At 38.2% G+C, this 27,851-nt stretch overlaps 8 protein-coding genes across 12 annotated transcripts; 3 read left to right on the forward strand and 5 right to left on the reverse strand.

The window, feature by feature from the left end:
* Positions 1-79: 79 nt before the first annotated feature.
* LOC116107266 (putative L-type lectin-domain containing receptor kinase II.2) lies at positions 80-2,583 on the reverse strand. Its single transcript, XM_031393559.1, is given in 2 exon segments — positions 80-1,512; positions 1,514-2,583. Coding segments are annotated over 2 exon segments (2,049 nt in total). The 5' UTR covers positions 2,534-2,583; the 3' UTR covers positions 80-483.
* Positions 2,584-3,948: 1,365 nt separating this feature from the next.
* LOC116107330 (low-temperature-induced 65 kDa protein) lies at positions 3,949-5,073 on the reverse strand. The gene is made up of 4 exons (XM_031393607.1): positions 4,962-5,073; positions 4,590-4,835; positions 4,013-4,473; positions 3,949-3,969 (listed from the first exon to the last, which is right to left on the reverse strand). Exons 1-4 carry the CDS (start codon positions 5,071-5,073, stop codon positions 3,949-3,951), a joined length of 840 nt encoding a protein of 279 aa, XP_031249467.1.
* A 598-nt stretch (positions 5,074-5,671) lies between these two features.
* Positions 5,672-8,500, reverse strand: LOC116107270 (pentatricopeptide repeat-containing protein At1g11290, chloroplastic-like). Its single transcript, XM_031393564.1, is given in 1 exon segment — positions 5,672-8,500. A coding segment is annotated over 1 exon segment (1,908 nt). The 5' UTR covers positions 8,395-8,500; the 3' UTR covers positions 5,672-6,486.
* Positions 8,501-8,873: 373 nt separating this feature from the next.
* LOC116107269 (protein TOC75-3, chloroplastic) lies at positions 8,874-13,178 on the forward strand. Its single transcript, XM_031393563.1, has 7 exons — positions 8,874-10,147; positions 11,035-11,256; positions 11,362-11,469; positions 11,557-11,748; positions 11,852-12,100; positions 12,344-12,598; positions 12,803-13,178. The coding sequence occupies exons 1-7, from the start codon at positions 8,978-8,980 to the stop codon at positions 13,040-13,042; spliced, it is 2,436 nt and encodes an 811-aa protein (XP_031249423.1). The 5' UTR covers positions 8,874-8,977; the 3' UTR covers positions 13,043-13,178.
* A 488-nt stretch (positions 13,179-13,666) lies between these two features.
* LOC116107271 (dnaJ homolog subfamily B member 9) lies at positions 13,667-16,901 on the reverse strand. Of its 2 annotated transcripts, XM_031393565.1 has the most exons (6): positions 16,407-16,901; positions 15,632-15,803; positions 15,024-15,056; positions 14,792-14,886; positions 14,570-14,655; positions 13,667-14,018 (listed from the first exon to the last, which is right to left on the reverse strand). In XM_031393565.1, exons 1-6 carry the CDS (start codon positions 16,731-16,733, stop codon positions 13,868-13,870), a joined length of 864 nt encoding a protein of 287 aa, XP_031249425.1. In that variant the 5' UTR covers positions 16,734-16,901; the 3' UTR covers positions 13,667-13,867. The 2 variants fall into 2 exon arrangements, with proteins under 2 accessions (XP_031249425.1, XP_031249427.1); XM_031393567.1 differs by lacking the exons at positions 13,667-14,018; positions 15,024-15,056 and having other exon boundaries at positions 14,224-14,655.
* A 178-nt stretch (positions 16,902-17,079) lies between these two features.
* Positions 17,080-19,487, forward strand: LOC116107349 (pentatricopeptide repeat-containing protein At2g03880, mitochondrial-like). The gene has a single exon (XM_031393629.1). The coding sequence runs from the start codon at positions 17,148-17,150 to the stop codon at positions 19,485-19,487; it is 2,340 nt and encodes a 779-aa protein (XP_031249489.1). The 5' UTR covers positions 17,080-17,147.
* Positions 19,488-21,570: 2,083 nt separating this feature from the next.
* Positions 21,571-23,560, forward strand: LOC116107342 (pentatricopeptide repeat-containing protein At5g59600). The gene has a single exon (XM_031393625.1). It carries the CDS (start codon positions 21,709-21,711, stop codon positions 23,359-23,361), a length of 1,653 nt encoding a protein of 550 aa, XP_031249485.1. The 5' UTR covers positions 21,571-21,708; the 3' UTR covers positions 23,362-23,560.
* Positions 23,561-25,107: 1,547 nt separating this feature from the next.
* LOC116107354 (transcription factor LUX-like) lies at positions 25,108-27,322 on the reverse strand. Of its 4 annotated transcripts, none has more exons than XR_004124444.1 (3): positions 26,181-27,322; positions 25,710-25,758; positions 25,108-25,553 (listed from the first exon to the last, which is right to left on the reverse strand). XR_004124444.1 is itself a non-coding variant. In XM_031393638.1 (2 exons), exon 1 carries the CDS (start codon positions 27,226-27,228, stop codon positions 26,185-26,187), a length of 1,044 nt encoding a protein of 347 aa, XP_031249498.1. In that variant the 5' UTR covers positions 27,229-27,322; the 3' UTR covers positions 25,108-25,553; positions 26,181-26,184. The 4 variants fall into 4 exon arrangements, 2 of the variants coding, with proteins under 2 accessions (XP_031249498.1, XP_031249497.1); XR_004124443.1 differs by having other exon boundaries at positions 26,148-27,322; XM_031393638.1 differs by lacking the exon at positions 25,710-25,758.
* Positions 27,323-27,851: the final 529 nt, after the last annotated feature.

The following is a 27,851-nucleotide window of genomic DNA, read 5'->3' on the forward strand; positions in this document are numbered from 1 at the left end:
GACACATCAGCATCATCAGTCCCCTGTGATCTTCATTTGGCCCGCGTTGTACGCAGGTCGATTTTCCATCAGTCTCCTCAGCTTCATTTCAGACCCAGTTATTGAGATTTTAATATTTACAGTTAACAGGATATAGACAAGTCAATCCAAATAGAATGGATAAAATGTAGCTCCGGATTTGGTGGTAGTAATTTGAATAGTACGTCAGTCATCTACATCATAATATTCGCCTTGCTTGCAGTGTCTCATAATATGCTCTATCTAATTCTAGTCAATTTACAAAGCAATAAATCCTGCAACCAAATTATGTACAATGACTAATCATTCATTGAAAACAGGCTTGAAACGACAATCATCTAACATAATTATGTACAGACGAAAAGTCACTCTCCCCACATATCTACAATCACTGCATAAACATAATGTAAATAAGCCTCAGTCCTAAGAACGCATTAGTTGCATCAAACCTTGTGATTTAACGAATCAGCGACCGTCTAAGAGGATTGAATCAATGGTGGAAATGGTAAGAGCAGAAATATTACTTTCGATTGAAAATAAAGGAAATGTGATCTCACTATATGAGGCTTCATTACTTGCTGCTAATGAAGCAATCACAGAGTTATCAAGTGTCATATGTGGCAACGTAGCATCACCATCCAGATACTGCATCACTTGCCTCATCCCAGGCCTAACCTCTGGGTTAGGATGTGAACAGAACAATCCTAGTTTCAGAACCATCTCCATTTGCTCCTCCCCATAAAGACCTTCCAATCTGGGATCACAAGCATCGAGAATATCTCCTCTTTTCCAGCAATCAATGACCCATGTAACCAAATTTACCTTTCCAGGCTCTATTGGCCTCCTTCCACACGCCACCTCAAGCATACAAGCCCCGAATGCAAATACATCCGTGCTAGTAGTTGCCCTTCCTGTTCTAATAAATTCTGGAGCCAGATAACCCACAGTTCCCACCAGATTTGTGGTTTCTGGATTGCTGCCACGGTCATATGACCTGGCGAGCCCAAAATCTCCTAACTTTCCGTTTAGACCCGCATCTAGAAGAACATTTCCAGGTTTTATGTCTCTATGCAGAACAACTTGTTCCCACTCTTCATGGAGGTACAGAAGGCCAGAAGCTACTCCTCTAATAATCCGAAATCTCTGAAACCAATTAAGGTTTGGTATCCTGTTGCTATATAAAATTTTATCCAGGCTTCCATTGGGCATAAAATCGTAGACCAACAGAAGTTCTCCCCTTCGCCTACAATAGCCACGGAGTTGCACCAAGTTCCTATGCCTTAGCTTTCCCATGCTTACAATCTCAGCCACAAATTCTTTCATCCCTTGTTCGGAAACATGAGAAACTCTCTTGACTGCGATTTGTAAATTAGAAGACGGAAGTACACCTTTGTAAACCTTTCCGAAACCTCCTTGTCCTATAAGCTCCTTGTCTTTGAAGCCCTTGGTCGCTTTGTAGAGATTCTTATAGGAAAACCTTTGAGGACCGTATTCTCTTTTCCCAGTCTTCGTATACTTCCTCATATTTCTTCTTCATCACAATGTAAACAGCTCCACTGATTGTTATCACCACAACTGCCACTGCTACAAGCGACACAATAACAACAGGCTCTGCCTTCTCACCTGCTTTAGGGGTTGGTGGCGAAATTGAAGGAGGTGGAGAAAGCACTATAGGAGCCCGAGGCAGTGAAGGAAGCTTCGAAATATCAAGGCTTTGTGCTTCTCCACTTGTGCTGAAACTCCATCCGAGAACATACTGGTCACTTACGAGTGTACCAGTTGATGCAGAGAAGCCAACGTACATAGAGTCCAAGAGAATTTTAGAAGCGTCGATGGTAGCTGACAAGAGAGGTATGTTTGGTTTGGGGATTCCTACTGGAGCTAGTTTTACATTGAGTAATTTTTCTGTTCCGTTGTAGTCTATCCAAATTTGTATTGGAATTCCACTTGCTAACTGCAGGGTTTTGTTCTTCCCTTCTTTATCGGAATAGTAAGTTGGTGGAGCAGAATCAGTAGATATAAGGCTGTTCACATCAATTCCCACATGGTTTCCATTTATATCGTAAAATTCAGTGGATTGTATGGTATCAAGCTCAACCGCCAAGATGTGGTTTGTGTGGAGGCCATTGTTTGAACTGTTGAAGAGTCCCAAATATTGGGTTGCCATAGCTTTGCTAAAGTCCACAGACGGTGAGATGACAAAAGCCATGCCATGGCTACTATAATTATTATTTGGAACTATGGAAAAGACAAAATTGATGGAAAATGAAAGAGATTGAGAGGATGATGTATTGAACTGGAAAGGGAATGGGTAGAAAGCGTGGCCAGTTTCAATTTGAGTAGTGTGTGTTAGCTGCAAAAGACCATTGGGGTGGATCTTTGCCATGCCATCTAGATGCAGCTTGGCTTCATTGAAGCCATGATAAATGAAATGGTTTTCATCTTGAGGTATAGCCATGGAAATCAAGGACAGATTAAAAACTACATGAAAATAAAAAGATCTAAGAGCAGCCATTGAGAAAAGTGGTGAAGTATAGTCTGCTTTTTTTCAGAAGAATGGTTTTAAAGGTTAAATCACTGGTGGAGCATTTGCTATGAGGGGAGGGTTAATGAAGTTGACCCTGAAAGTTAAGTTTTGAATAAGGAAATAACCACTTCAAATCATATTTCTAATGAAATGCAAGGTCAAACATAATATTGAACATCTCAATGGATAAGTGGATTAGAAGTAGAGTCATGAATAAGTGATCAATTCATGGAAGCTCATGAGTGGTAGAAATTAAACCAGTTATTCATTGATCCGGTATAAACTCTTTGAATAAGATATTTTATTAGGGTCACTGAAACTTTCAAACTTCTGAGCTTAAACAATGGTTTTACTGTCGAGCTATCAAGCATTGGTAGTTCAATCCGCGCTGGGCAATGTAAAACAAATAGCAAGTTGTTTCTTATAAATTAAAGATTCTTATTGCAACTAGCTAGCTTTTAATATATGTTTCTTGAAAATCAATGGAAATTTCCTTTTAACAGCCTGTTAGAAGGAAGTTGTATAAGTATTTGTTTTGTATCGCCAATTTAGTGAGTTTTAATGATGTATATATATATATATATATATATATATATATATGTGGTTGAACTACTTTTTCTCTTGAATTAACTTTTTGCCTTGAACTAGCTGTTAAGAGTTAATTCTACCCAAACTCATTCATAACCTCCCTCATTTGTGGACCTTTTTTTATGATAGGAAATCTGTCTCAGTTCGAACCAAAATGTTTTAATGAATGGATTCTAACAGTTAGATGGTGGTGAATTGTCGTGTATCTCTAAATCCTTAAAAAATTATATAAAACTAAATGAATAGAGAATCTATATCCTTCGTGTGTATATTAATTAAGAGACAGGACTAGGAACATTTTGTCTCACTCATTTGTACAGGTTTAAACTTTACGAGCTGCGAAGCAGACTATTGACGACATATATAAGGTTAACATAACTACATGAATATAATATGATTAACATTTCCAATCTAATTATTAATACATAAACCTGTATAAAATCAGATTCAGGAAACTATTCCCTTCATCAGCCAGATGAATTTCTCTTTGATCAGTTGGCTTGGAGTACTCTTCCATGATTTTCTTCTTCTTCAATAACTGCAACAGAAAATATCAAGCAGGAGAGATTAATTAATCCATTACAAGAATTAAGAATAAAATGAGACAATGCCAGGTTGAATACATGAACTCCAATGCAGGAGACAGGGTTTACAGCTAGTAGTTATATTGATTTCAGATAGTGAAGAAAAAAAAGGTTTGTCACCTTCAAAAGCATTGGTAGAGACAGGAATGCTTGGTGATGAGTTTGAAGCTGAGTATGAAGGTGAAGATTGGGAAGGCTCTTCTTTCCAAAGAAAAGAAGTTACAGCCTCCTTCACCTTCTCCACAACACCCCCTTCGCGAGGACTTCTCTTCGGACTCATTGCTTCAGTTATCACTTGAGAAAGTGCTCTCTCATCCTCCCCTGGCTCAAACTTATTCTTTATAAACTCCTTCACTGAAACACCTTTATCCCACATTTGGCCAGTTGGACTGGCAGGCTTCTCGGTTTCAAGAGCAGGAAGCTTTTTAACTTCTGGAGTAGCTGGGGATGAGACAGTAAGGCCTTGAATCTTTGAAGCAATTGCATGTGTTGCATCCGATACTGTGGCATATGCCGGAGCCAGCTTCTCAGTTACAGTTTCCGTTATTGTCTTGTTAGGAGTAGTCTCGTTAGGAGTAGTAGGAGTACTAGTCTGTTTAGGAGTAGTAGGAGGAGTAGCAGGCTTCTCCTTTTCTTGTTCAACACTATGGTTGACACTGCTTGCCAAAACCTGTTTCTCAGAAATTACAGAAATTTCTCTTGGATAGTGCCTTGCATGCACCTTGTACCCCTCAGGCGCCAACTCCGATTCATACACTGGAAATATTATAGAATTAAAAGGATTACCACATTATATTCGAGAAGAATTTGCAGAATCTTGACATTAGTGATCATTTGAATAACTAAGAATCATAAGGGTTTAGTTAATATACTTGGGGCTCCAAGATACTCAGCATCTTTCTCTTCCTCTTCGTCTTCCAAGCTAACACCCCATGAGGGTGTGGTGTTACTTTCCTCAATATGCTTCTTCTTGCCACTGAGACTCTGTCGCAATTTCTTTGCCCTTTCCTTAACTTTTGTCAGAACTGATTTCTTTTGATGATGGGTGTGATCTTCTTCAGGATCATGGTCCCTTCGAATTACAGGTGAGGAGTGAGGTGACCACCTTGAAGCTTCACCTATTGTACACACATTAATCTTGTTAGAATGGAATATAACTTGGATTGAGCATAAACATATTTTTGAACAAAGTTCTTTCAACTGTTATCTGTAATTCCATTTTAATTATAATATTATGGGATTACCTCCCATAAGGTGTTCAACAGTCGGGGATGTTGGGGATCTAGGATTTTCTCCGTATCTTCTCAGATCAATTGGAGTTAATGTTCCATATCTGGAATTTAGAGGGTCTTTCATTGTTGCAGACTGAGATCTGTGCCCCAAAATTTTCTCTTCATGTTTTCAAATAAAGAAAGAAGGATATTTAAAATGAATATTGGAGAAGCAGTACTTTCCGGGGTTCTCTCATGGACATTGACAAGGGCCACATGTTACCCGAGACAAGCCTGAGATATTTGTGGGGCTCTATATTTATGCATGGCAATAGAATTTGGTAACTGTAAATCACAAATGATTTTCTCTTAAAGTACCAAATTGACTAGGCCTGCATCAACCATTCTCCTCTTTTTTTGCCTCGTTTATTGGGAAGAGAAATTTTTGTTGTTGAGGTGTTTTCCTGTCTGACCATAACTTTAAGCCTAGATTAGTTCATCATGATACACAACTCACAATGGCTTTGATAATAGGGATGTCAAATAGGTATTCTAAGGCAATAGAAACATCAAATTATGCTGTACGCATTTTGTGATTCTATAAAAATATATTTTATTTGATAATCTATCATATCAGACAATTCAACCCATTTGACATATTTTGATTACCATCACAACCAATCATGGCAATTGTGGAGTAGATGACTGTCATACAAAAGAACAGTTACACTAAAAAGCCTCAATTTCAAATTACACGACTTCTTGAATCAGCTCAAAAACAAACTTTCCAATTTTCCAACAAGTTATGAGAGATTCTATTACAAGCAGCAAGTTAAACGTGGAAGAAAAGAGAAACAAAATTGACACTTGATGACTCTGTGAGTTCATCACATTTCATCATCGTTAATATAAGCTAAAGTTCAACTCTGATGTTCATAAAAAACATGAATATGAACTCAAGCGTCCAGAGTATACTGTTTTGATTTTTAATCAAACCTGTAGTTGAGAATTCCTTAACCTTTGGCTAGCACCGAAATTCCCCCACAAACATGGTCAGGATTAAACCGAACACCTTGCCTTGATGCTTCTTGGGACCTCTATATCAAAATTCAAAATGACAAAACTCTGAAATGCCTCGTTCTTCACTTTATATACAACATAATTGGTTAAGCTAACTGAGATCAGATGCATCCTTTGGATCGGTATTAAGTTATTTTTTTTCCTCTTGACAATCCCAAGACACCCGCCTATTAAGAACCAACTAATGCCTACACCGGTCATAAATTTACATTTCACAATCTTTCGCAGACACAACTGAAGTCAAGATATGATGTCAACTAATTTGGTAACCAATCTTAGACGAAAATTTGTCATTCTTTACAACCACCAGATTAGCTAGTCACACCAGCAACTGAGTAAGATCAAATTATTGACTCTCTTTCGCGCCAGTACTTGAAACAGAGTCTTGGAGAAGCTGTTTATATCAATTTACCAATAGGCAGGACTCATTGATTGCATCTATATTGCCAAAAAATGACAACATTTCCTCTTTGCGAACTCAAACCCAACTATAACCAGGCTTGATCCTCACTCTTCTATCACACATTAGCGCCCGCAAGCCTATTGCATCATCCCAATAACCTGCCATTTTAAACACATTTGAAAGAATTACATAAGTTGCAGGATCATTGGGCCACAGCTCTAGAAGCTTTTTGGCAGAACGCTCAGCAATTTCTCTACTTCCATGAATTTGACAAGCACTGAGCAGTGCTTTGTAGACTGAGGGTCCTGGATCTATGGGCATGCTGCTAATAAAGGACTCTGCTTCATCGAGATACCCAGCTCGACCAAAAAGATCTACAACTGTGGCATAATGCTCTAATCAGGGGGGTTCAATTGAAGCATCATTTTTCATCAAATGAAAATACTCAAGTCCCTTATCTATAAACCCAGCATGGCTACAAGCAGACAACACAGCAAGGAATGTGATACCATCTGGTTGGATCTCAGTTCTTTGCATTTGTTCAAACAACTCTACAGCCTCCTTAGCGTACCCATGATGAGCACATCCTGATAGCAGTGAATTCCATGAGATTACATCATGCTTATTCATTGATGAGAACATCTTCTTTGAATCCTTGATAGCACCGCATCTTGCATACATAGAGACAAGAGCATTTTGAACATGGACGTCTCTAGCATACCCTGTTTTCAAAATGAGAGCAAGCATTTGCTTCCCCTCCTTAAGACCCGAAATCACTCCTATTGCTCCAACTATGCTGGTCAATGTAAAATAGTCTATTTCAATCCCTGATCGCCTCATTTCAGAGAAGCATTTGAGGGCTTGTTCACCGCACTGTAAATTACAGAAACCAGCAATTACTGCATTCCACGAGATTTGGTCCCATCTTGTAACACTTGAGCACACCTTCTGAAAATCCTCCAAACTACAATTACATTTTGAATACACAGTCACAAGGGTGACAACTATATAAATATTAGACTCAAAACCTTCACGAATTACCCGACAATGAATTTGTTTGCAACAATTCAAATATTTAATACAAGGAAAAGAACTCAGTAAACTGTTATAAGTGACATCATTCGTTCCCAGGCCTAAACGCAGCATTTCTCGAACTAAAATCATGGCCTCGTTAGGTTGTCCATTCTGTGCATACCCAGTAACCATGGATTTCCAAGTAAGAACATTTTTTTCTTGCGTTTGATCAAAAACCCGTCTCGAGTCCTCAACATTGCAACATTTTGAGTACATATAAATCAAACCTGTTTCAACAGCAACATTATTACAGAACCCGAATTTCAAACTTACACCATGAACCTGAGCCCCAATCACTTCATCTTCTAACTGCGAGCACCCTACCAAAACAATAGAAACACTAAATGCCGTTGGTTCTATCCCCGCTTTTAACATCTTTATAAACAATTCAACAGTAATATCAGGGGACTTGACATGTAAATAACCAGAAATTAAAGAATTCCAAGTGACTATATTTCTTTGTTGCATTTCATCGAACAGTCTCTGAGAACTTAAGATTTCTCCGCAGTTACCATACATATCAACAAGAGCAGTGCATATATAGAGATTTGAAGTGAAACCCTTTTTGACAATGATTGGATGAATTTGAATTCCCACATCAAGTGAACGCGATTTCTTACAATATGATATAATTTTACTCAGAAAGTACGGGCTGCGCGATGACTCATTTAATTGTTGCAACCAAGCGACGGCGTTTAGACCATCTGGAGCAGATACGCTCTCAGCGAAACTGGAAATTTGGTTGTTCAAGGAGACAAAAACATCTTCTGGGTCACTGACATATTGGTGGTTAAGAGTCGTTAGCGTGCGGGGAAATAACGCATTGATTAGTTTTGAGGCTTTCGCTAAGGCACATAGTACTGGAAGAGGGAATAGCAGGCTCATTTTCTCCGGGAAATATGCATGCATTATATCTGCCAATATTTACACACACCCATCGCAAAATACAGCCTGATGTGGAATGATAAGCCGTTGGTCGTTCTGGTTCATAGCAAAAACATTGGAAATGGTGAATTATAAGTCCCCGTTTAGACTTAATTATAAAGGGCGAGTGTCTTGAGTATTATTTTTGTTTAGGTGGCGGATTCAATTAATTTATAATACAACTACAAGTTTTAATTGGTTAACGGCTTAACGCGAGTTGTTAATTATTAATAAAGAAAAAATTAAATATTTTAAACTAATTATTATTCTATTAAAATTTTATTTAATGCTTAAATGTGATATTAAATTTTAAATTAATCCAATTCCAAAGGATTATTTGAAAAGAATCAAAGCTCCAATCATACAATTAACTATTAAGAATAAAAAAATATAGCATAGTTGATATCGCCAATTTGGGGATCCAAATCCAAAGGGCGCTATGTAAAGTCTCCCCTGTACCCTAAACCCTTCACCACTTTACACTTCACTCCCTTTTTCATTTCTTAAACCTCTCTTATCTTTTAATTTTTTATCCTTTCTTCTCTGCCTTTCTCGCTTGACAAACCCCATGTCCTCCTTCGCCGCTCCCACCCACCTCCTCCCTACCCACTCCTCCACCCCCACTTTCTCTCGCCCTAAATTACCCGCCGCCCGCTTCTCCTCTTCCCTTACCCCACGCGCCACTCCTGTACAATGTAATCTCTCCTCTCAAAACCCTAACAAACGTACTAACAACACTGCCAATTACACTAATGTCCTTAAATCCCTCTCCAAACCCCTTGCCGTTGCGTCGGCTGCCACTGCCACTCTCTTCCTCCGACTCACCCCCATTCTCGGTGGCGGCGATGGTGGAGGTAGTGGAAATGGCGGATTCGGTGGTGGTGGTGGCGGTGGAGAAAACGCTGGGGGTAATGGTGATAATGGGTTCTGGAGAAACCTAGTTTCTCAAGATTCAGCGATTGCAGATGAAAATAACGAGTCACAAGAGTGGGACTCTCACGGTCTCCCAGCGAATATCATTGTTCAACTCAACAAGCTCAGCGGATTCAAAAAATATAAGCTTTCAGATATTTTGTTCTTCGATCGGCGCCGTGGCGTCACTGTGGGAACTGAAGATTCTTTCTTTGAAATGGTTTCTTTACGTCCTGGAGGAGTGTATACAAAAGCCCAGCTTATGAAAGAGCTCGAATCCTTAGCCACTTGTGGGATGTTCGAGAAGGTTGATATGGAGAGTAAAACGAAACCTGATGGTACACTAGCCTTAACAATATCATTTTTGGAGAGTACGTGGCAGTCAGCTGACAGAATTAGGTGCATAAACGTGGGTTTGATGGCCCAATCGAAACCTATTGAAATGGATCCTGATATGACTGATAAGGAGAAAATGGAGTATTATAAGAGTCAGGAGAAGGACTATAGGAGGAGGATTGATAAGGCCAGGCCGTGTTTGTTGCCCCTTTCGGTGCATAGAGAGATTTTACAGATGTTAAAGGACCATGGAAAGGTGAGTGCGAGGTTGTTGCAGAAGATAAGGGACAGGGTGCAGAAGTGGTACCATGATGAAGGGTATGCTTGTGCACAAGTGGTGAATTTCGGGAACTTGAATACGAGGGAAGTGGTTTGTGAGGTTGTAGAAGGGGATATAACTCAGTTGGTGGTACAGTTTCAGGATAAGCTTGGGAATGTAGTTGAAGGGAACACTCAATTGCCTGTTGTCAAGAGAGAGTTGCCCAAACAGGTGAGATTAAATTGGGTTTAATTGATTTCTGGATTAGCTATGTGTTCTGTTTGAATGTAATTGATGGATGATGATTGCTTGTTATGTATATGGTTGATATTAGAGTTTTTTTAGTGGAATGAAGTAACTGAAAGTTGACTTTATTCCTCTAAAAATGCCATTGGATTGGAAATGTGCTGTATGTATGTGTTCAGAGTTGATTGATGATGCGAATGTTTGGTTTATTAGTGTATATACATATACACTAAAACATAAATGTCTGTGCTTGGCTTCAAACTTTTGGTGGGGGCTATAACTTGTGGTGCAGCATGAGTTTTTGTTATCATATTGGAATATTAAGTGTAACTGTACTGGTGTTCTAATTACCATATTTTAACCCTACAAAAGGTGAGAAAAATTGCCCAAGACTATCTGGTTATCAAGAATAAAATACTTAGTTTAAGTTGTTGAAGAATCTCTTGATTTTTAAAGAATATGTATCCATTGAGTGTAGGCAGCATTGACATGGAATGAAAAGCATTTGTATACTGTGACATAGAAGGGATTGTGTAATTTAGATTATGATCTGTTGAAGAGTGATAGTTGCTTATCCCAATGTCTGACTGAGGTGGTTTATTTTTTTTCTTTGAACTCTGATTAATTCTGAATTTAATTGACATCTGAATGACATTAAGTTGCATTCAAATGTTGGACCTGCAAACAAATTTCTCCTTACATGTATTATTGATTCTTAATGTCTGTCTTATTTTCAAATAATTGGGTGTTATTTTTGTTAATCCATGTGCCTGCTTCCTGTATTTGAAGACTAATTGTCAATTTATGAGTTAGTCCCAAATTTGTATGATGATCTAATGTTTATTTGGTTAATGTTTGAATTGGGTTTACAGCTTCGACAAGGCTATGTTTTTAACATAGAAGCTGGGAAACAAGCTCTGAGAAATATAAACTCGCTGGCTTTGTTTTCCAATATTGAGGTGAACCCACGCCCTGATGAAAAGAACGAAGGAGGAATCATTGTTGAGATCAAGCTTAAAGAACTGGATCAAAAATCAGCTGAAGTCAGTGCTGAATGGAGTCTTGTTCCTGGACGAGGTGGACGCCCCACATTTGTACGTATATCAAATCCAAAATCTGTATAAATTTATAATAGAGGAACCATCACTTATATGACAAAATTGTGACTTGAGTTGTCTTTATTACTGTACTCTGTTCAGGCTTCACTTCAGCCTGGTGGAACTGTATCTTTTGAACACCGGAATCTGAAAGGGCTAAATAGATCCCTTCTCGGTTCAGTGACCACCAGCAACTTCTTAAATCCTCAGGTAATTTTTCTGATATAGTCTTTTTGGTTCATTTTCATCAGCATGATTGTTTGTATCATAAAATGACCCTTGTGATCTTATGTTTAGGACGATCTTGCTTTTAAGCTGGAGTATGTACATCCATATTTGGATGGTGTGTACAACCCTCGTAACCGTACTTTCCGTGCAAGCTGCTTCAACAGTCGGAAACTAAGTCCAGTGTTCACTGGCGGACCAGGAGTGGATGAAGTCCCTCCTATTTGGGTTGATCGAGCTGGAGTCAAAGCTAATATTACAGAGGTAATAACCAGTGGTCATTTGCTGCTTGGCTTTGTTATTTTTATATTTATTTTATAGATTAGAATGGTTTCTGTTTGCGTTCTGATTGATGTGTGCCTGGCAGAATTTCACCCGTCAAAGCAAATTCACTTATGGTCTTGTCATGGAAGAGATAACAACACGTGATGAAAGCAGTCATATCTCTCCAAATGGTCAAAGAGTGTTGCCAAGTGGAGGAATTAGTGCAGATGGACCTCCAACCACCCTCAGTGGTACTGGCATTGACCGAATGGCCTTTTTACAGGCAAATATTACCCGTGACAACACCAAGTTTGTGAATGGAGCTATTGTTGGTGAGAGGAATGTATTTCAAGTAAGCACGTATTTCTAGCTACTTTGATGCTCTATATTTGCTAACACTATTCTAGAAAGGGCTTTGTAAAAGGAAAATAATTTATTTTTTTTTTCTTGAGAAAGGATCCCTGCATAGTTTTGTCATATTTTAGAAAAAATTAATAATAAATACAATAATCTTTGCTGCTATTTGTGTGTTTGGCCTACATATGTAACGTGATTATTTCAAAGCTAATATGAACAATCTGTATACAAATCATAGGTGGACCAAGGCATTGGTGTTGGCAGCAAGTTTCCATTCTTTAACCGCCATCAATTGACATTGACGCAATTTATCCAATTGAAGCCAGTTGAAGAAGGTGCTAACAAACCACCACCACCTGTTCTAGTACTTCATGGCCACTATGGAGGTTGTGTGGGAGACCTTCCAAGTTACGATGCATTTACACTAGGGGGTCCATACTCAGTGAGGGGTTATAATATGGGTGAGCTAGGTGCTGCCAGAAACATTCTTGAGGTGAGAATTACTGAAGGCGATTATTGGTTGTGTTGAAGCATTTCATGTTTTTGTTTATGCCCTATTTTTCATGAGAAAGAAGCATTTTGATGACTCAAGTCCTTACCTGACTATTTAATAGATTGAAAATATAATTGTGTTAATAGTTTCCGAACATGGTCTTGTGGAATTTATAGCTAATTTCTTAAAAAATGTCATCTCCAGCTTGGAGCTGAAATCCGGGTACCTGTGAGAAATACACACGTGTATGCGTTTGCAGAGCATGGCAATGATCTAGGAAGTTCGAAGGATGTGAAGGGGAACCCCACTGAGGTCTATAGGCGCATGGGTCATGGTTCATCATATGGTGTTGGTGTCAAGCTAGGTCTAGTGCGAGCTGAGTATGCGGTTGACCATAATACTGGGACTGGTGCAATATTCTTCCGTTTTGGGGAGAGATATTGAATGCGATTAGATTTCATAGTTTGCTTAGTACAGTCAGGCCTTTAGGTTTTTCAACAAATATTAAGAGCCTTGAATATCTGTCAAATGCTTAGACCTAGATAAAATGATTTAATTTGAAAGGCTTTCTTTCTTAAAAATAAATTTTGTTAATCTTATGTTTTCTATACTTGAATTTGGTTGAGTGAGGTGACACCAAGAAGAATGATTTTGGATGTTGTATTATGTAACATTTATGCATAGTGTGCTGCTTCTGCTATTTTTCCTCTGCAAAACCTGTGAATTTTGTTTGCTTAGCCTGAACCTCGAAATCTTACCCAATCTTTATGTTTAAAAAGTGCACTCGAATTGCTACACTAAACTTCAAGTAAAATTGAAGAGCTTCACTTAAAAGCAACTGGAAGTAGCAAGCAAATGTTGTGGTAGAGGTTAGGTTACGCGATGTGTAGCTTATTTTATACAATATCTGTGGAGGGTGTATCTAATAAGTAATATCCGATGGCCAGATAAACAGATGAATTGAATTATTAGAGCCGTATTTGAAGATGCCTTGAATCTAAAAGAACCAAAATTGTAAGAGAATATAATCACACTTATCTTGTAGTTTTATAGTTAAGGCAATCAGCACTAGCGTCATCACAATAAGTGGAAGTGTACCTTCTATCATAAGATAGGCACACAAGAAGTCACCCTCAGAGACATTAGAACTGAGCATTTTGGTATATGGTTATGAAGGCAAAAACACGGCCTTGGCCTCCTATATCTTTTGCATTAAAGAATCAATTTAATTGTATATATATATATATATATATAAAATACATTTCCTTGCTACAAACCCAATTCCTTTTTCAACCTTGCTAGAGTAGCTTCTATATCATCAATGTTCTCGTCAATGCTGCTTCCCTTTTCGGCTTCATTTTGCATGCCACTATCTGTTCTCCCTGTTGATGAACTGTTAAAAGGGTTGCCTTTTCCAGACCCCTCCCAATTGTTATTTGCTTCGGATTCTGCATCAGTTANTGGAGGGTGTATCTAATAAGTAATATCCGATGGCCAGATAAACAGATGAAGTGAATTATTTGAGCCGTATTTGAAGATGCCTTGAATCTAAAAGAACCAAAATTGTAAGAGAATATAATCACACTTATCTTGTAGTTTTATAGTTAAGGCAATCAGCACTAGCGTCATCACAATAAGTGGAAGTGTACCTTCTATCATAAGATAGGCACACAAGAAGTCACCCTCAGAGACATTAGAACTGAGCATTTTGGTATATGGTTATGAAGGCAAAAACACGGCCTTGGCCTCCTATATCTTTTGCATTAAAGAATCAATTTAATTGTATATATATATATATATATATAAAATACATTTCCTTGCTACAAACCCAATTCCTTTTTCAACCTTGCTAGAGTAGCTTCTATATCATCAATGTTCTCGTCAATGCTGCTTCCCTTTTCGGCTTCATTTTGCATGCCACTATCTGTTCTCCCTGTTGATGAACTGTTAAAAGGGTTGCCTTTTCCAGACCCCTCCCAATTGTTATTTGCTTCGGATTCTGCATCAGTTATGTTGAGCTCTTTTTCTAGGAACTCCACAAATTCTTCTCCAATTTCCTGTCAAGAGTGAAAGTGAATTAACATAGCAAGATAGGCTGCTTTGGTGCTTGGTAAATTTCCATGAAAATTAATATGTTTCATTGTGAAGTTTCAGAAGGATACTGAATTATAGGCAAAGAAAACAATGTCATACCGCCAATTCCTCCCATAGACTCTTAGGCTTCCCCTGTGAAGCAGCACTAGATTCCCAATTCCGGAATTCCTCTTGAAGATCTCTAAAGAAGTCCTCTGTCACACAAATTTAGACTTAACATTGGTACAAAGACAAAAGTTATAGTTGCAATAGTAATGGGAAAAGAAAGCAATGGTATTAGGCAAGGCAACTTTATGGGCTTTTCTAATGTTTGAAAGAGAGTACATTCTACCTACTGTTACTTGGACATCCCTCAAAAAATTACCTGCAGCATAAAATGGTTTATGTATAAGAAAAAACATGAGTAAAACGACTCCTACAAAGACAGCAAAATAAGGTCAAAAACTTTTTCCTCATCAGTTTCAAGGGTCAGGAAAGACGATGGATACACAAGCAACCATGAAAAGGCAATAAGGTAGTGCACAGTACAAATACCATGGACAACTAGGTCTACAAAAAAACCCGAAGTATATGCAGATGATGGAAAAGGAAGTAGGATTTCTCAATCAAATTAGATCCTTTTCTTGTTCTACTGGGATATCTGGTATATAATAGTTCAGTAGAAGTTAGAGAAAGTATTTACTATCCAGAAATATTTGCTTTGAACATTCTGCAAAAGAGTAGAATGTTTAAGTAGGCTAGAGCAATTTGATTGATCCACTAGGAAAATTATCCTCTGATCTAATAGCCTCTATAAAATATCATATGTCAACAACAGGTTGAATCTTTTTTGCATTATGTCATTATTGTCTACAAGGAGCTACTCTGAGAGCAAGATGACACTCAATCAATAAGTGAAAACTGAAGTAGACAGGAATTTCATAGGCATAAATATTTTACCAAATCCATAGAATTCTTCTTCATCTTGGGCATTTGTGCTTTGGTTTCTTTGACCAGTAGTGTAGGAAAAGTCAGATGAACGATTTCCAAAATCATATTTTCTCCTAGACTCAGAATTCAGCAATGTACTGTATGCATGCTTAATCCTCATAAATTTCTCTTGCGCATTTGCCTGTATGCAACCAAAAAAAAAAAAAAAAATGAAATACAGGTTATTTACACAAGAACAACACAACAGATTAAAAGGGAAGAAACAGAAACATGCTTATTTAAGTTCCTAAACCACCAGAATAAGATTTGCATGTTAAAGTATTTAACTCTTAGAGTTTAAGACCAGTTTTTCATACAGCTGAATATCAGACTATTTAATTAATTTCTTCATTTGTCCCCAAAGATTTATGATTATTGAGAACTAGAATAAGCAAGATATTAAATAGGTTTTTGCACTGATCGCGAGTAGCAAACTTGAATTAATCTTGTGGATCCAACAAAGAATACAACTCTAATGAGTCCAACGACACAGCCTTCACTCGAATTCATTATCTTAAAAATTCAGTGTAATTAAAAGACACAAGACCCAGTTTTTCACCGAAAATTTACAAAAAATTAAGCAAAAAAACACCATAGTTGCATAAAAAAGATACCTTAACCACTAAACCCACTTTAAATTCAGCAGCGTAACGATAAACACTTCAAAGTTCTCTCTTGTACAAGCCAAAAGCACTAACAATCTAGAGATGCACAGACAAAATCAAGAGATTTATTAACTAAATACCTCTTTATTGACATCAGGGTGATACTTCAAAGCAAGTTTCCGATAAGCCCTTTTGATGTCAGCAGCAGTTGCAGAAGGAGACACGCCTAAAACCTCATAAGGAGACTCTCTCCGACTTGCCCTCAAAAGGGTTAAATTGTTACTTCGCTTCGTCTTGAAATTCCTATAGAGTGGTGTAAAAGACTGCGGAGTAAACACAAGCAGGCTTAAATTACCTCCATAGCTGTTGGGTATCGTTAAGTTCGAATGGTTTTGGAAGTAAAAAAGAGAAGATTTCGAAAAGAGGTGGGGAAGATAGACAAGAGTATTTGGTGTTAATACATGCATGTTCAATCAAGCAAGTAAGCTTGTTATGATATGTTGCTTGTGTTGGAGTTGTAGAATCATAGAGATTTTTGTTGGGAGTGAGTGAGCCGTTGTGTTGTTAAAAGATACCAACTCGCTTAGTAGATTTCACTCTTGTCTTGTCCATGAATTGCTGATGTTTGTTAAGACTTTAGATTTTAGAAGAGACTGGATCAAGATGATGTGGTGTCAGATGAAATAGTGGCACTCTATCATCGCACGGTGTTAAATCATTACAATGTTTGTAAATTGTACGGACTTTCACACTAGATAAATAGAGATATTTTATTAAGAAGAATTGGCTCAAATAACCTACTTTGATGGATTATTTTGAAATTTAGCCCAACTTACTCTCAAAAGAAACAAAATACGTATTTCACTTCGCTTTGGCCATCCATGGCTTCTACATATGAGCTTTTCTTGAGCAGCAGCTTTTCTTTTCTTTACCCGGTAAAATACCAAGTTAAGGTGAAAAAATGTAACCACCCAATAACGTTTATGGTTAGTGAACAAGTTACAATGAAGGCTGTATATAAGCTGTATGATAGAAGTCATAGAAGAGCTGGTATTTCGACGACTGACCTCAGCTTCAATGGATGCCTGAATGATGAAGAAAAGGGTGTCACTAAAAATAGTTATTTTGAAAGAATTGATACTTCCCGTGATATTTTTAGTGATGATGAGTGTATTAATGATGCGCAAGTTACAAGTTATTCTTCACAAAGTTTGTTAGATAGGCGGTTTGTGATTAGTGTTTTAAGCTTTTGTAGCCGTGAGGGGTATCTTGAACTTGGAAGAAGATACCATGCTTTCATTATTAAGAATGGAATTGGCGATGATCAGTTTGTGGGTACTAGCCTTGTTGATATGTATGCTAAACGTGGAGATGTGGATAGTGCGGTTATTTTGGTTAATCAAATGCCTTTTCTTGATGTTGCTTCTTGCAATTGCTTGATATCTGGATATGCAAACAATGGGTTGTTTGATGAAGCTTTTAGTTTCTTCGTGAAGCTTGATAGTGTAGGGGTTAGGCCAAACCATTATACATACTCAACGTTGTTAGCACTTTGTGGCAGTCTGTTAGCCATTGAGGAAGGGAAACAACTTCATGCTCAAATTGTGAAGACACAAAGTTCATCTAAAACAGCAGTAGATAATGCACTTTTGACACTGTACACTAAGTGTGGGATGATGAAGGATGCTGAATCTTTGTTTGATAGTCTTGTGCATAGGAATGTGATTTCATGGACTGCAATTATTAATGGATGCCGACAGCATGGGGATTTTGAGAAGGCTTTAAGACTGTTTTGCTTGATGAGAGAGGATGGTGTTGATCCAAATGAGTACACTTATACAATTGCTCTTGCATCTTGTGCAAGTATGAAGAATCTTGGTTGTGGTCGCATGTTTCATGCTCAAGTTCTTAAACTGGGGATGGCTTTAAGTGATTTTGTAGGAACTAGCATCATAAACATGTACACAAGACTTGAAAAAATATGTGACGCAAACAAACAGCTCAAAGAGATGGGGAAAATGGCATCTAATGTATCATGGAATGCACAAATAGCAGGGCTAGTTCACAATGAGAAGGCCAGAGAGGCTGTGGAAGCTTTTAATGAAATGGTTAAGAATGATGCAGCATGTGATGAGTTTACCTATTCGATTATGTTGAAAGCTTGTTCTTTGTTGCCATCACCTGCAACTTGTGAGCAGATACATTCTCGGTTGGTGAAAACCAAGTTTCAATCAAACATGCATGTGGGAAGCTCATTGATAGAAGCTTATAACAGCTGTGGAAGTATGGAAGATGCAGAAACAGTTTTCAGTCAGATGTCAGCAGTAGATGTGGTAGCATGGAATTCAATGATCAAAGCTTATTCACAAAATGGCTATCCAAGAAAGGCTATAATCTTATTTCAAAAGATGGTTGAGCAAGGAATTAAGCCAACCAATTATACTTTCCTAGCAGTTCTTTCTGCTTGTAGCCACTCTGGCTTGGTTCAAGAAGGCCATAAATTATTTGAATCCATGGAGAAAGACTATGGTATCCAACCGGAAGAGACACACTATAGTTGCATGGTTGACTTGCTGGGAAGAGCTGGGCAACTAGAAAAAGCACTTGATTTCATAAACAATTTGCCCATCAAACCTACAGCTCCATTATGGAGACCTTTGCTGGCAGCTTGCCGGTGCCATAGTAACCTTCAAATGGCAGAATTTGTAGCCAAGAAAATATTAGATTTAGACCCAAAAGATGCAACAGTTTATGTAACCCTCGCAAATATGTATGCTGAAGCCGGAAAACGTCTTGATGCAGAAAATCAAAGAAAGCTAATGACACTGAAGAAGGTTGCAAAGGAACCAGGATGTAGCTGGATAGAAGTGCACAACAAGATCTACAGATTCTTTTCACGTGATAAATCTCATCCTGAAATGCCAGAAGTATATGAGAAACTGAAGCAAGTAATGCAACAAATAGAAAATGTTGAGCATACCCCCATTGCAAAGGAGGATATGGTTTTATATCACAGTGAAAAACTTGCTGTTTGTTTTGGCCTTATCAGCCTGCCAGCAAAAAAACGAATTCGAGTGTTCAAGAACCTTAGAGTCTGCACAGATTGCCATTCTTTTATGAAGTACATATCAAAAATTGTTGAGAAAGAGATAGTATTAAGAGATAATTATCGCTTCCATCACTTTAAGCAGGGTTCCTGCTCATGTGGGGATTTTTGGTAATAACACGTTTTTTTTTTTTTTTTTTTTTACATTCTTCTCAGTACCAATATATGGAATTGCATGCTCTTATTTTAGTTTACTTAAATCGTTCACCATGATCAAAACATGCAAATTTGAACTTTACTTTAAAAGGGTTTGTCTGCCCTCTCGTTTGTCAACCCAGTATGTAAACTTCGAGTAAGTTTTTGTCACAACTAAACGAGCAAAAAGATCTTCTTGTCCTTCTATTATCCTTCCAACAGCTGCAGTCTTGATGTATACTTGTAACTCTTCTGATTTTGTTTTATCCTTAGAACACTTGGCCATAATCCAAACCAAATGAAATGATAATCCATACACATAATCTGATTAAAAGAAAATCATTTTTACAATGTGTTTATCAAACACATTTGGGGTGGTAACTTATGAAACAAATGATTAAGTTGGAAGCTACCACCTCCAAACTGGGTCTTAATCCAAGAAGAAAGATCAGCTATAGCATATCTACTCAAATTTTACATGTTACTCTGTAAGAAAATTTGGAGAAAGACCAGACTTTCTTATCAATTTTTACATGTTACTCTCTTCTGATAGTCCTCGCTCAGTATCCAGAGCTAACTTTCTGCAATATACTGTCTAAGAAAGTAAGAAGGCTGAGCCTCCAGAGTAATGTAGAACAGTTTCTATCCTTTTCCATTAAAATTCAATACATCTTCCTCTCAGTCTCTTTTCTTTTCCACGAATTTTGTATTTTCCATGAGTTTTGAGCCTTATTTTGCCGGCTACGGCATGGCTTTTGTCATCTCACCCACGATGGACTTCAGTAAAGCTGATGCAGGTGCATATTTAGGACTTTTCAATATTTCGAACAGTCGCCTCCCTACAGACCATATCTTAGCGGTTGAGTTGGATACTGTATAAACCCCTGAATTTAATGATATAGAAGATGACCATGTCGAAATTGACGCCAACAGCCTGATTTCTATTGATTCTGCTCCAGCAACTTAATTTATCGATACAGAATGGAAGAACGAAAACTTGTTCCTTCAAAGTGGACAACTAATACACATTTGGATTCTATGTATGTTGGCTTCTCCGCTGCAACTGATACAAATGGACTTTACCAACATATTCTTGAGTGGAGCTTCAACAAAACTGGACGAGCTCAAAACCTTGACATTTCGAGGCTTCCTCCACTTCAATTTCCTACAACACTAAATCCAGTAGTAAGTAGGATACCTTACAGAACTTTGTTATTTTATCTATGCCAATAGCAGTTGCAATGATATCAATCTGTGTATGCATATACACTATAAGGAAGAAGAGATATGAAGAATGGGAAAGAGAATACCGTCCTCAAAAGGATCTCCTACAAGAATCTCTATGCAGAAGATAAAACTAGGCCTGTTTATGCAGAGGATCAAATGGAGTTGGTTCTAAAACTAGGCCTGTTTTGTTCATTCCGTAATCCACAAACCACTAAACTAGTTGGAACTTTTGGTTATATGGCTCCAGAACTTATGAGAACTGGAAAGGCAACTACTTGCACAGATGTATATGCTTTTGGGATTTTTAGGCTTGAAGTGGCTTGTGGAAAGAGGCCCAATAACAAGGGTTGGCTGAAAGGGGAAATTTGGTTTATTGGGTCACTGGTTGCTGGGAAGGTGTTTATGCAGAGATCAAATGGAGTTGGTTCTAAAACTAGGCCTGTTTTGTTCATTCCGTAATCCAGAAGCTAAACCAAGCATGAGGCAGGTTTGCAGTATCTGGATGGCGATGCTGTATTGCCAAATAAACAATCAGCGAGTACTTTAATCAATCTATTCTCTGCAAATGATGAAGCTCCGGACAACGAGATGCCATTTCCATCATTGTTCGAAATTGGTTATGTTGCCACCATTGATTCAATCCTCGTAGCTGGCCGTTGAATATCATGTAGTAAGTGATTGGAGTGTTGAATTTCCATGATTCATGGAAGTGTGTATTTAGCATTTTACTTAAACATAGCATATATTATACTGTAACATTATCTGATTACCGAAAACCAGGGTAGATGGTTTGCCCATAGGGTATCAGAATGTCATAAGTTCACGACCGTCACCAAACTGTCGTTCTCTTTTAGTACTCCTTTTAACAAAAATCTGTCCGGTTCTTATTATTTCCTCCGTAAGAGACAGCTTTTATTTCCAGGAAATCTCTCATTGTCGTTCACTGTCCGGTTTTATAAAATAAAAAGAAAGCAATGTATAAAATAAAGTCAATGAATTCCTTCAGTACAGGCTTATTTATCAGGGCCGATCATAAAATTTCCATCATCAGCCGATCATTCCGCACATCACAATTAGCCTACACTAAACTAATCGAAATCTACACTCATGATCGAGCATTGCATTCCGGAAAAGTACTCCACGCACACCTTATCATCACTGGCTTAGCTCGTTTGACCCACTTCGCCTCCAAGCTCATAGCCTTATACACTGAATGCCGAAAAATATTATATGCTCGGAAACTGTTCGATAAAATTCCGAAAACAAATATCCACCGTTGGATTGCTCTCATTGGAGCCTACGCTCGGCGTGGCTATCATCAGGAAGCACTGGATGTGTTTCATGAAATGCAAGGCCAGAGTCTGAAACCCAACAAATTTGTTATTCCTAGCGTATTAAAAGCATGTGGGAATCTGCTGGATGTAGGAACCGGGTTGAAGATACACTGTGTGGTTGTAAAACATTCGTTTGAAACTGATGCTTTTGTTACTAGTGCATTGATCGATATGTATTCCAAATGTGGGTATGTTGAAGCGGCAAAAAAAGTTTTTAATGGGATGGTTGAGAAAGATATAGTGGCGATGAACGCCTTGGTTTCGGGGTATGTTCAACATGAACTTGCTAGTGAAGCATTGAGTTTGGTGGAGGAAATGGAAATATTAGGAGTGACGCCTAATGTGGTTACTTGGAATTCGTTAATAGCGGGGTTTTCACAGAAGGGTGATCAAGTGATGGTTTCTAAGCTTTTTGGATTGATGCATAATAATGGTGTTGAGCCTGATGTGGTGTCTTGGACTTCAGTTATATCTGGGTTGGTGCAAAATTTTTGTAATGATCAGGCCTTTGATATGTTTAAGCAGATGCTGGGGATGGGATTTTATCCGAGTTCCGCTACAATTAGTAGCATCTTGGCTGCTTGTGCAAGCGTGGCGAATGTAAAGCGTGGAAAGGAGATTCATGGGAATGCAGTGGTGACTGGGGTGGAAGATGACATATACGTGAGAAGTGCTCTTGTCGACATGTATGCAAAGTGTGGTTTTATATCTCAAGCAAGGGCATTGTTCTCTAAGATGTCAGAAAGGAACACGGTCACTTGGAATTCAATGATATTTGGGTATGCAAATCATGGATACTGCAACGAAGCAATTGAGCTATTCAATAAGATGCAGGAGAAACAGAAGCTTGATCACCTGACTTTTACGGCAGTTCTTACTGCTTGTAGTCATGCTGGGTTGGTTGAACTGGGACAAAGTCTATTCAGTGAGATGCAAGAAAACTACAAAATCAAGCCAAGATTGGAGCATTTTGCATGCATGGTGGATCTCCTTGGTCGAGCAGGAAGAATTGCTGAGGCATATGATTTTATCAAGACAATGCCTACTGAACCTGATATATTTGTATGGGGAGCACTATTAGGAGCTTGTAAGAATCATGGGAATATAGAGCTTGCTGAAGTAGCAGCTAAGCATTTGGCAGAGCTAGAGCCAGGAAGTGTAGCAAATAAGTTGTTGTTGACAGATTTATATGCCAATGCAGGAAATTGGAGCAATGTTACACGGTTGAAGAAGATGCTGAAGAAAAGAAAATTGAAAAAATTTCCGGGATGCAGTTGGATAGAGGCAGACTAATATTCAGCTGAGTTACGGGTGATCATGCTGCCTTTTGCATGACTTGTGCTGCCCAAAGTTTCTACAATGGAGCTCTCTTTAGATGAAAGTAAACCTTGGCTTTGTGGACCCAGGCTTGAGTTCTCGGGATAGACTATTTGGATTTTGGGAGTTATACAGACCCTTTTGCTCTTTTTGTACTAGTTGGGACAACTGTAGTACATCAACAAAGGTACATCACTATGGCATTGGGAAATTCAAAGGAAGGTGTGTTATGTTCTTTCCTTCAGGGACTTTTCTTTCCCTGGCCAAACCATTCCAGGGCTGAGAAGAGCGATGTGATTTGCAAATCACCATGGCCAGAAAGAGACCAGGTTTCTGCTGTGAGACTGCCAGCTGCATCCTCCCTGTACTGTAAGCTTGTAATAATGTTATTCTCAAGGCATAATTGATGAAAAGTTCTTTGGAAGGTAGAAGGGCCTACCTCAGCCATCTGTCCATCTACTAAAGAACTGAATCTTGAATATTAGTTATCTTTGTATTAACGCCATTTTTAATTTTTTATCCAAGTTGTGCGAATAGGTATTGTTATATTCCTTAAAAAGAAAATTTAATCAATTGGAGTCAAAGCACTCTGCACCTCAGATCAATTTGTTCTGTGCTCTTATTCTTTCCCTTCCTAAACCGGTTTTTACTTTAAAAACAGAGTAAACCATAGCTGATTTTGCAGAATGGTTTTTAAATAGTTATCTTCTTACGACTTTCATCCTTGGCCAAAAACAATTTTCTGGTCATTAGTCATTACATCCAACTCTTCTCATTTATTATTAACTCCTCAGAAAAAGCAAAAGCAAGCATCTGCAGCCATATAAAGCTCTGAAACCTCAATATTTCTCAAAAATAAACATTACACTAAGAAGATACTAAATCTTTATTCCATTCCAACTTTCTTTCTTTAAGCAAATTTTTCCAAAAATCTTAGCCCTCCATGTTGGATGCTACTAACTTACCATTTTCTTTGAAGCAATTGTAAACGCAAGGGGATTCAGAGTACATCTTCATGCACAACAATAGGAGAAAAACAAACAAAAATTGATTTAATTTAAGGAACTGAATTGAATCCACCTTTTAGGTAACACAATCTGATAAAGATACTATACCACATTGGTTACAACTTACAAGTTCATTCAAACTCTACATCTTGCTTTCCAGTCAGATCAACTCAGCAAAGGCAATACCAACCATGTCTGAAGTTACGAGTCTACTCTGTTAATCATAGGCAATACTATAATCCACAAGAAACCTCAGCCACCCTGAACTACATTATTCATTTCCTCCACTAGCAACATTGCAAATTTCTTTTTTAAAACAAAAAGAGCCAAATAGATAAATAAATCAACAATTAACAATTCTTCTGTGCTAGAGTAGATCCTGCAAACTCTCTTAACATGCAATTATTTTAAGTCTGCATCGCACAACTGGAGGGGCAGACACTGTCATCACAGTGGCAATTGGGCAAACAAGATCCACCACCAAAAGAATTATTGCATCACCAAAGAGAACAAATGTTTTGGAAATTACGTGATGATTTATATTTTAGAATTCATTAAGCCTAAAAGGTTCACAATCAAACAATAAGCTATTGCAGTTTCCCCACATTGGAGTTTCATGAATTTCCAAGTGAAGTTTTGAATGTAAATTTCTTGCATTGGATTTTCTTAAACTAATTCCACATTTGCAGAATAAATATCAAATTTTGTTAATTGAACAAGGCACTCTATACCCTACAAGGTAAGACTGACAGTCTAACCACCTGCAGATTAGACCGCGGGTCTACCTGACAACTTTTGCATAGATTTTTTATTTTTATTAACTCAGGTTTGTTGTTAAAAAAGAAGGTTTTACATGTTCGAATACACCAATCATAACATTTATCCATAAAGAACAAGTTAAGAATGTACTTTATAGCTTGTTGTCATCTTGGTAGACCTGGAATAGTTTGCAAGGACCCTTGTGCTGCCATCTGATAAATCAAAGAAGACGTGTAATGAAACTGAAGAAAGGTTATAGCTTTGCCTGATCCATAATATATTCCATACTATCATCAGAATATGCCTTTTAGTGTCTCTCTATGCTCTATAAGAATTCAGAATCCAACACCCAGCCACTTCCAATAAAAGTTAAGCTCAAACCAAATAGCCCAAGCATTTAATCTGAAAAATAAACCAATAAAAAGAAATGCAAATAAAAATTCGTATCAGCCATTTAACTGAAGTCTGAAAAACACGTCTACACATAACTGACAGCAAGCACAGAAAACCTTGTAATTGTTTGTTAAGTTCTTGCAAAAAAGAAGGAAAGCTTCAAACCTGTCATTTCATTATCATTAAATTGAAGAAGAACACTGAAGCAAAATCCCTTCAAAAGAAGCTTAGGTGTCAATCTATACACATTAGAACATGGTATTCATAGAGAAAAAACAAAATCATACCTTAACAATCACTAGAATGCTATATACGAGCATTATAATTTAGAACAACAATAGCATAACAGAGCAATACCATTCGAGTAGTTAAAACATAATAAAAATAGAAAATGATGCACTCAAGTCAAAATTAATACTGAACTCCAGCAATGCCAGCATGTATACAGGTCACTTTCTTTAACAATCAATCTGAAGTCTTAAAGATAAAAATACTGCTTTAACGACCCCTCATTTATTGTCCCCATACCTAAGAATTAATATTATTAAGCCTTTATATCACATAACATGAAAACATAAGTTTTATTGGAATTAAAAAACTGACCTCCATTCAATTCACCAACAAAAAAATTCATACTTTTTCATTTATCACTAGAAGGCGCCACATGATGAGGATACGACATTACCGCCCCGTGCTTATTCACAGACCAATCCCTCTGTTGCAGCATATTATTCATCCCCATATTCATATTCATATTCATATTCATGCTCATATTATACATGCTCGGGTCGAACCCATGCCCCTGGTGGTGAAACCCCTGGTTCATCATCCCGTAAACCGGCATCGACATCATAGCCGGTGGCGCACCATACGACCCGGGCATCGGAACCGCCACGTGTCCATTTCCGTTATTATTACTATTATTGTTATTATTATTACTATTTCCACCGCTCTCATAATGTAAACACTGCGGTGGAACCGGCGTGGACGCGAACAATTGATGGTCAGAAGAAGACTGGTCGTCGTTCGACAAACACTGCATCCGTTTCAAATATAACCGATACTTTTGCAAATGACTCGCCACGTTCTCGCGTGTCAGGCCTTCAACGTTCATCAACTGCATGATCGTCTTCGGTACCGCGTTTTTTATCCCTAGGTGGCCCACCACGTCCACGAAACGCTTGTGAAGCTGCGGTGTCCACACCAAACGCGGCCGTTTGAGCGTCCTCGCAGACGGATCCTCGTCGTTGTTCGAATTGTCCGTCCTCAAAGCCGAGTCGGCCTCCTCCGTACAGTCCAGTTTACGGGATTTCCGAGAGTCGGATCCCGACCCGTTTTGGTCGGTCTCGTCGGGTTCCAGAACCGTTGGGTCACGCGTTTCGGTGGACGACTTGATGTTGTTGTTAGTGGAGGAGAGAGCGTGCGTCTGGCTGCCACGTAGCGATGATAGCGTGTTCTGAGACTCGCGATTGACCTCGACGAGGGTACGGTGTTGCATCGGAGAGATACTGAAGGCCGTCATGAGCTCCAGCGGAATTAACGACTGGGATAACGGAGTTAGATCGTTTCCGTTAGGTAAGCCCAGCTCCCACTCAAGTATTCTCTCTTCGTCAGCGTTATTGTCGTCGTCGTCGTTGTTCTTGGCGTCAGGTTCATACTCGGTCATCCGAACCTCTTCGCCCATTTGATTAGGAAGTTTTTAGTCGTTTTGGAAGTCGGATCTGGGGTTACTTATGTGGGAGAGAGATTTTAGGGAGGTGTTTGGGAGGATAGAGATTTGGAGAAGAAAATGAATAGTGAAAATTTCTAGGTGGTGTAAAAAATTTGAGAAAAGAAGAGAAAAAGTGCAATATAGAATCCAGATCGATCTTGTACTGGGTGCCAACGTGGACGACTTAGCCAGATATTTTTGATCCTCTAAATATCTATCTTGATATCAATATCACACTTCTTATAGCTCAATCTCGGAGCATTTGATCGCCACTGTGTATATTTTACCTCTATTCCAATAATATTCTGCCACGCACTTGGTTCATTACTTGACAAAGAGAACCGACTGTACTAGATTAAAGAGAAAGATTACTGAAATGCCCAATTCTATTTAGTAATGGGCATGTCTCTATCTTAGATATTTATAACTATATTTTTTTAATATGTTTTTTGGAATCAGTGATATATTTAACAGAAGTAAAAGGGTTGTGAAGGGAGGGTATATAGGTAAATTGAGAGGTGAAATATTATAACACCGACTAGGCTGCCCTTTAACTTTAAGTGGATAGAACAATAGAATATAAAAAAGAGAAAATG

Source organism: Pistacia vera, unplaced genomic scaffold (assembly GCF_008641045.1).
Source record: "Pistacia vera cultivar Batoury unplaced genomic scaffold, PisVer_v2 Contig531, whole genome shotgun sequence".
NCBI lineage: Eukaryota > Viridiplantae > Streptophyta > Magnoliopsida > Sapindales > Anacardiaceae > Pistacia > Pistacia vera.

Bases quoted from the DNA above. Each gene is read 5' to 3' on its own strand.
- LOC116107330 (XM_031393607.1), bottom strand. From the start codon at position 5,073: ATGAAAGACCCTCTAAATTCCAGATATGGAACATTAACTCCAATTGAT. The intron at 4,836-4,961 runs GTAATCCCATAA...TGTGTACAATAG, and splicing joins TGTTGAACACCTTATGGGAG to GTGAAGCTTCAAGGTGGTCA. The intron at 4,474-4,589 runs GTATATTAACTA...TAATATTTCCAG, and splicing joins TGAGTATCTTGGAGCCCCAA to TGTATGAATCGGAGTTGGCG.
- LOC116107269 (XM_031393563.1), top strand. From the start codon at position 8,978: ATGTCCTCCTTCGCCGCTCCCACCCACCTCCTCCCTACCCACTCCTCC. The intron at 10,148-11,034 runs GTGAGATTAAAT...TTGGGTTTACAG, and splicing joins AGAGAGAGTTGCCCAAACAG to CTTCGACAAGGCTATGTTTT. The intron at 11,749-11,851 runs GTAATAACCAGT...TGTGCCTGGCAG, and splicing joins TCAAAGCTAATATTACAGAG to AATTTCACCCGTCAAAGCAA.
- LOC116107271 (XM_031393565.1), bottom strand. From the start codon at position 16,733: ATGCATGTATTAACACCAAATACTCTTGTCTATCTTCCCCACCTCTTT. The intron at 14,887-15,023 runs GTAGAATGTACT...TTTGTGTGACAG, and splicing joins GGATGTCCAAGTAACAGTAG to AGGACTTCTTTAGAGATCTT. The intron at 14,656-14,791 runs GTATGACATTGT...CACTCTTGACAG, and splicing joins GTCTATGGGAGGAATTGGCG to GAAATTGGAGAAGAATTTGT.
- LOC116107349 (XM_031393629.1), top strand. From the start codon at position 17,148: ATGGCTTCTACATATGAGCTTTTCTTGAGCAGCAGCTTTTCTTTTCTT.
- LOC116107342 (XM_031393625.1), top strand. From the start codon at position 21,709: ATGTATAAAATAAAGTCAATGAATTCCTTCAGTACAGGCTTATTTATC.
- LOC116107354 (XM_031393638.1), bottom strand. From the start codon at position 27,228: ATGGGCGAAGAGGTTCGGATGACCGAGTATGAACCTGACGCCAAGAAC.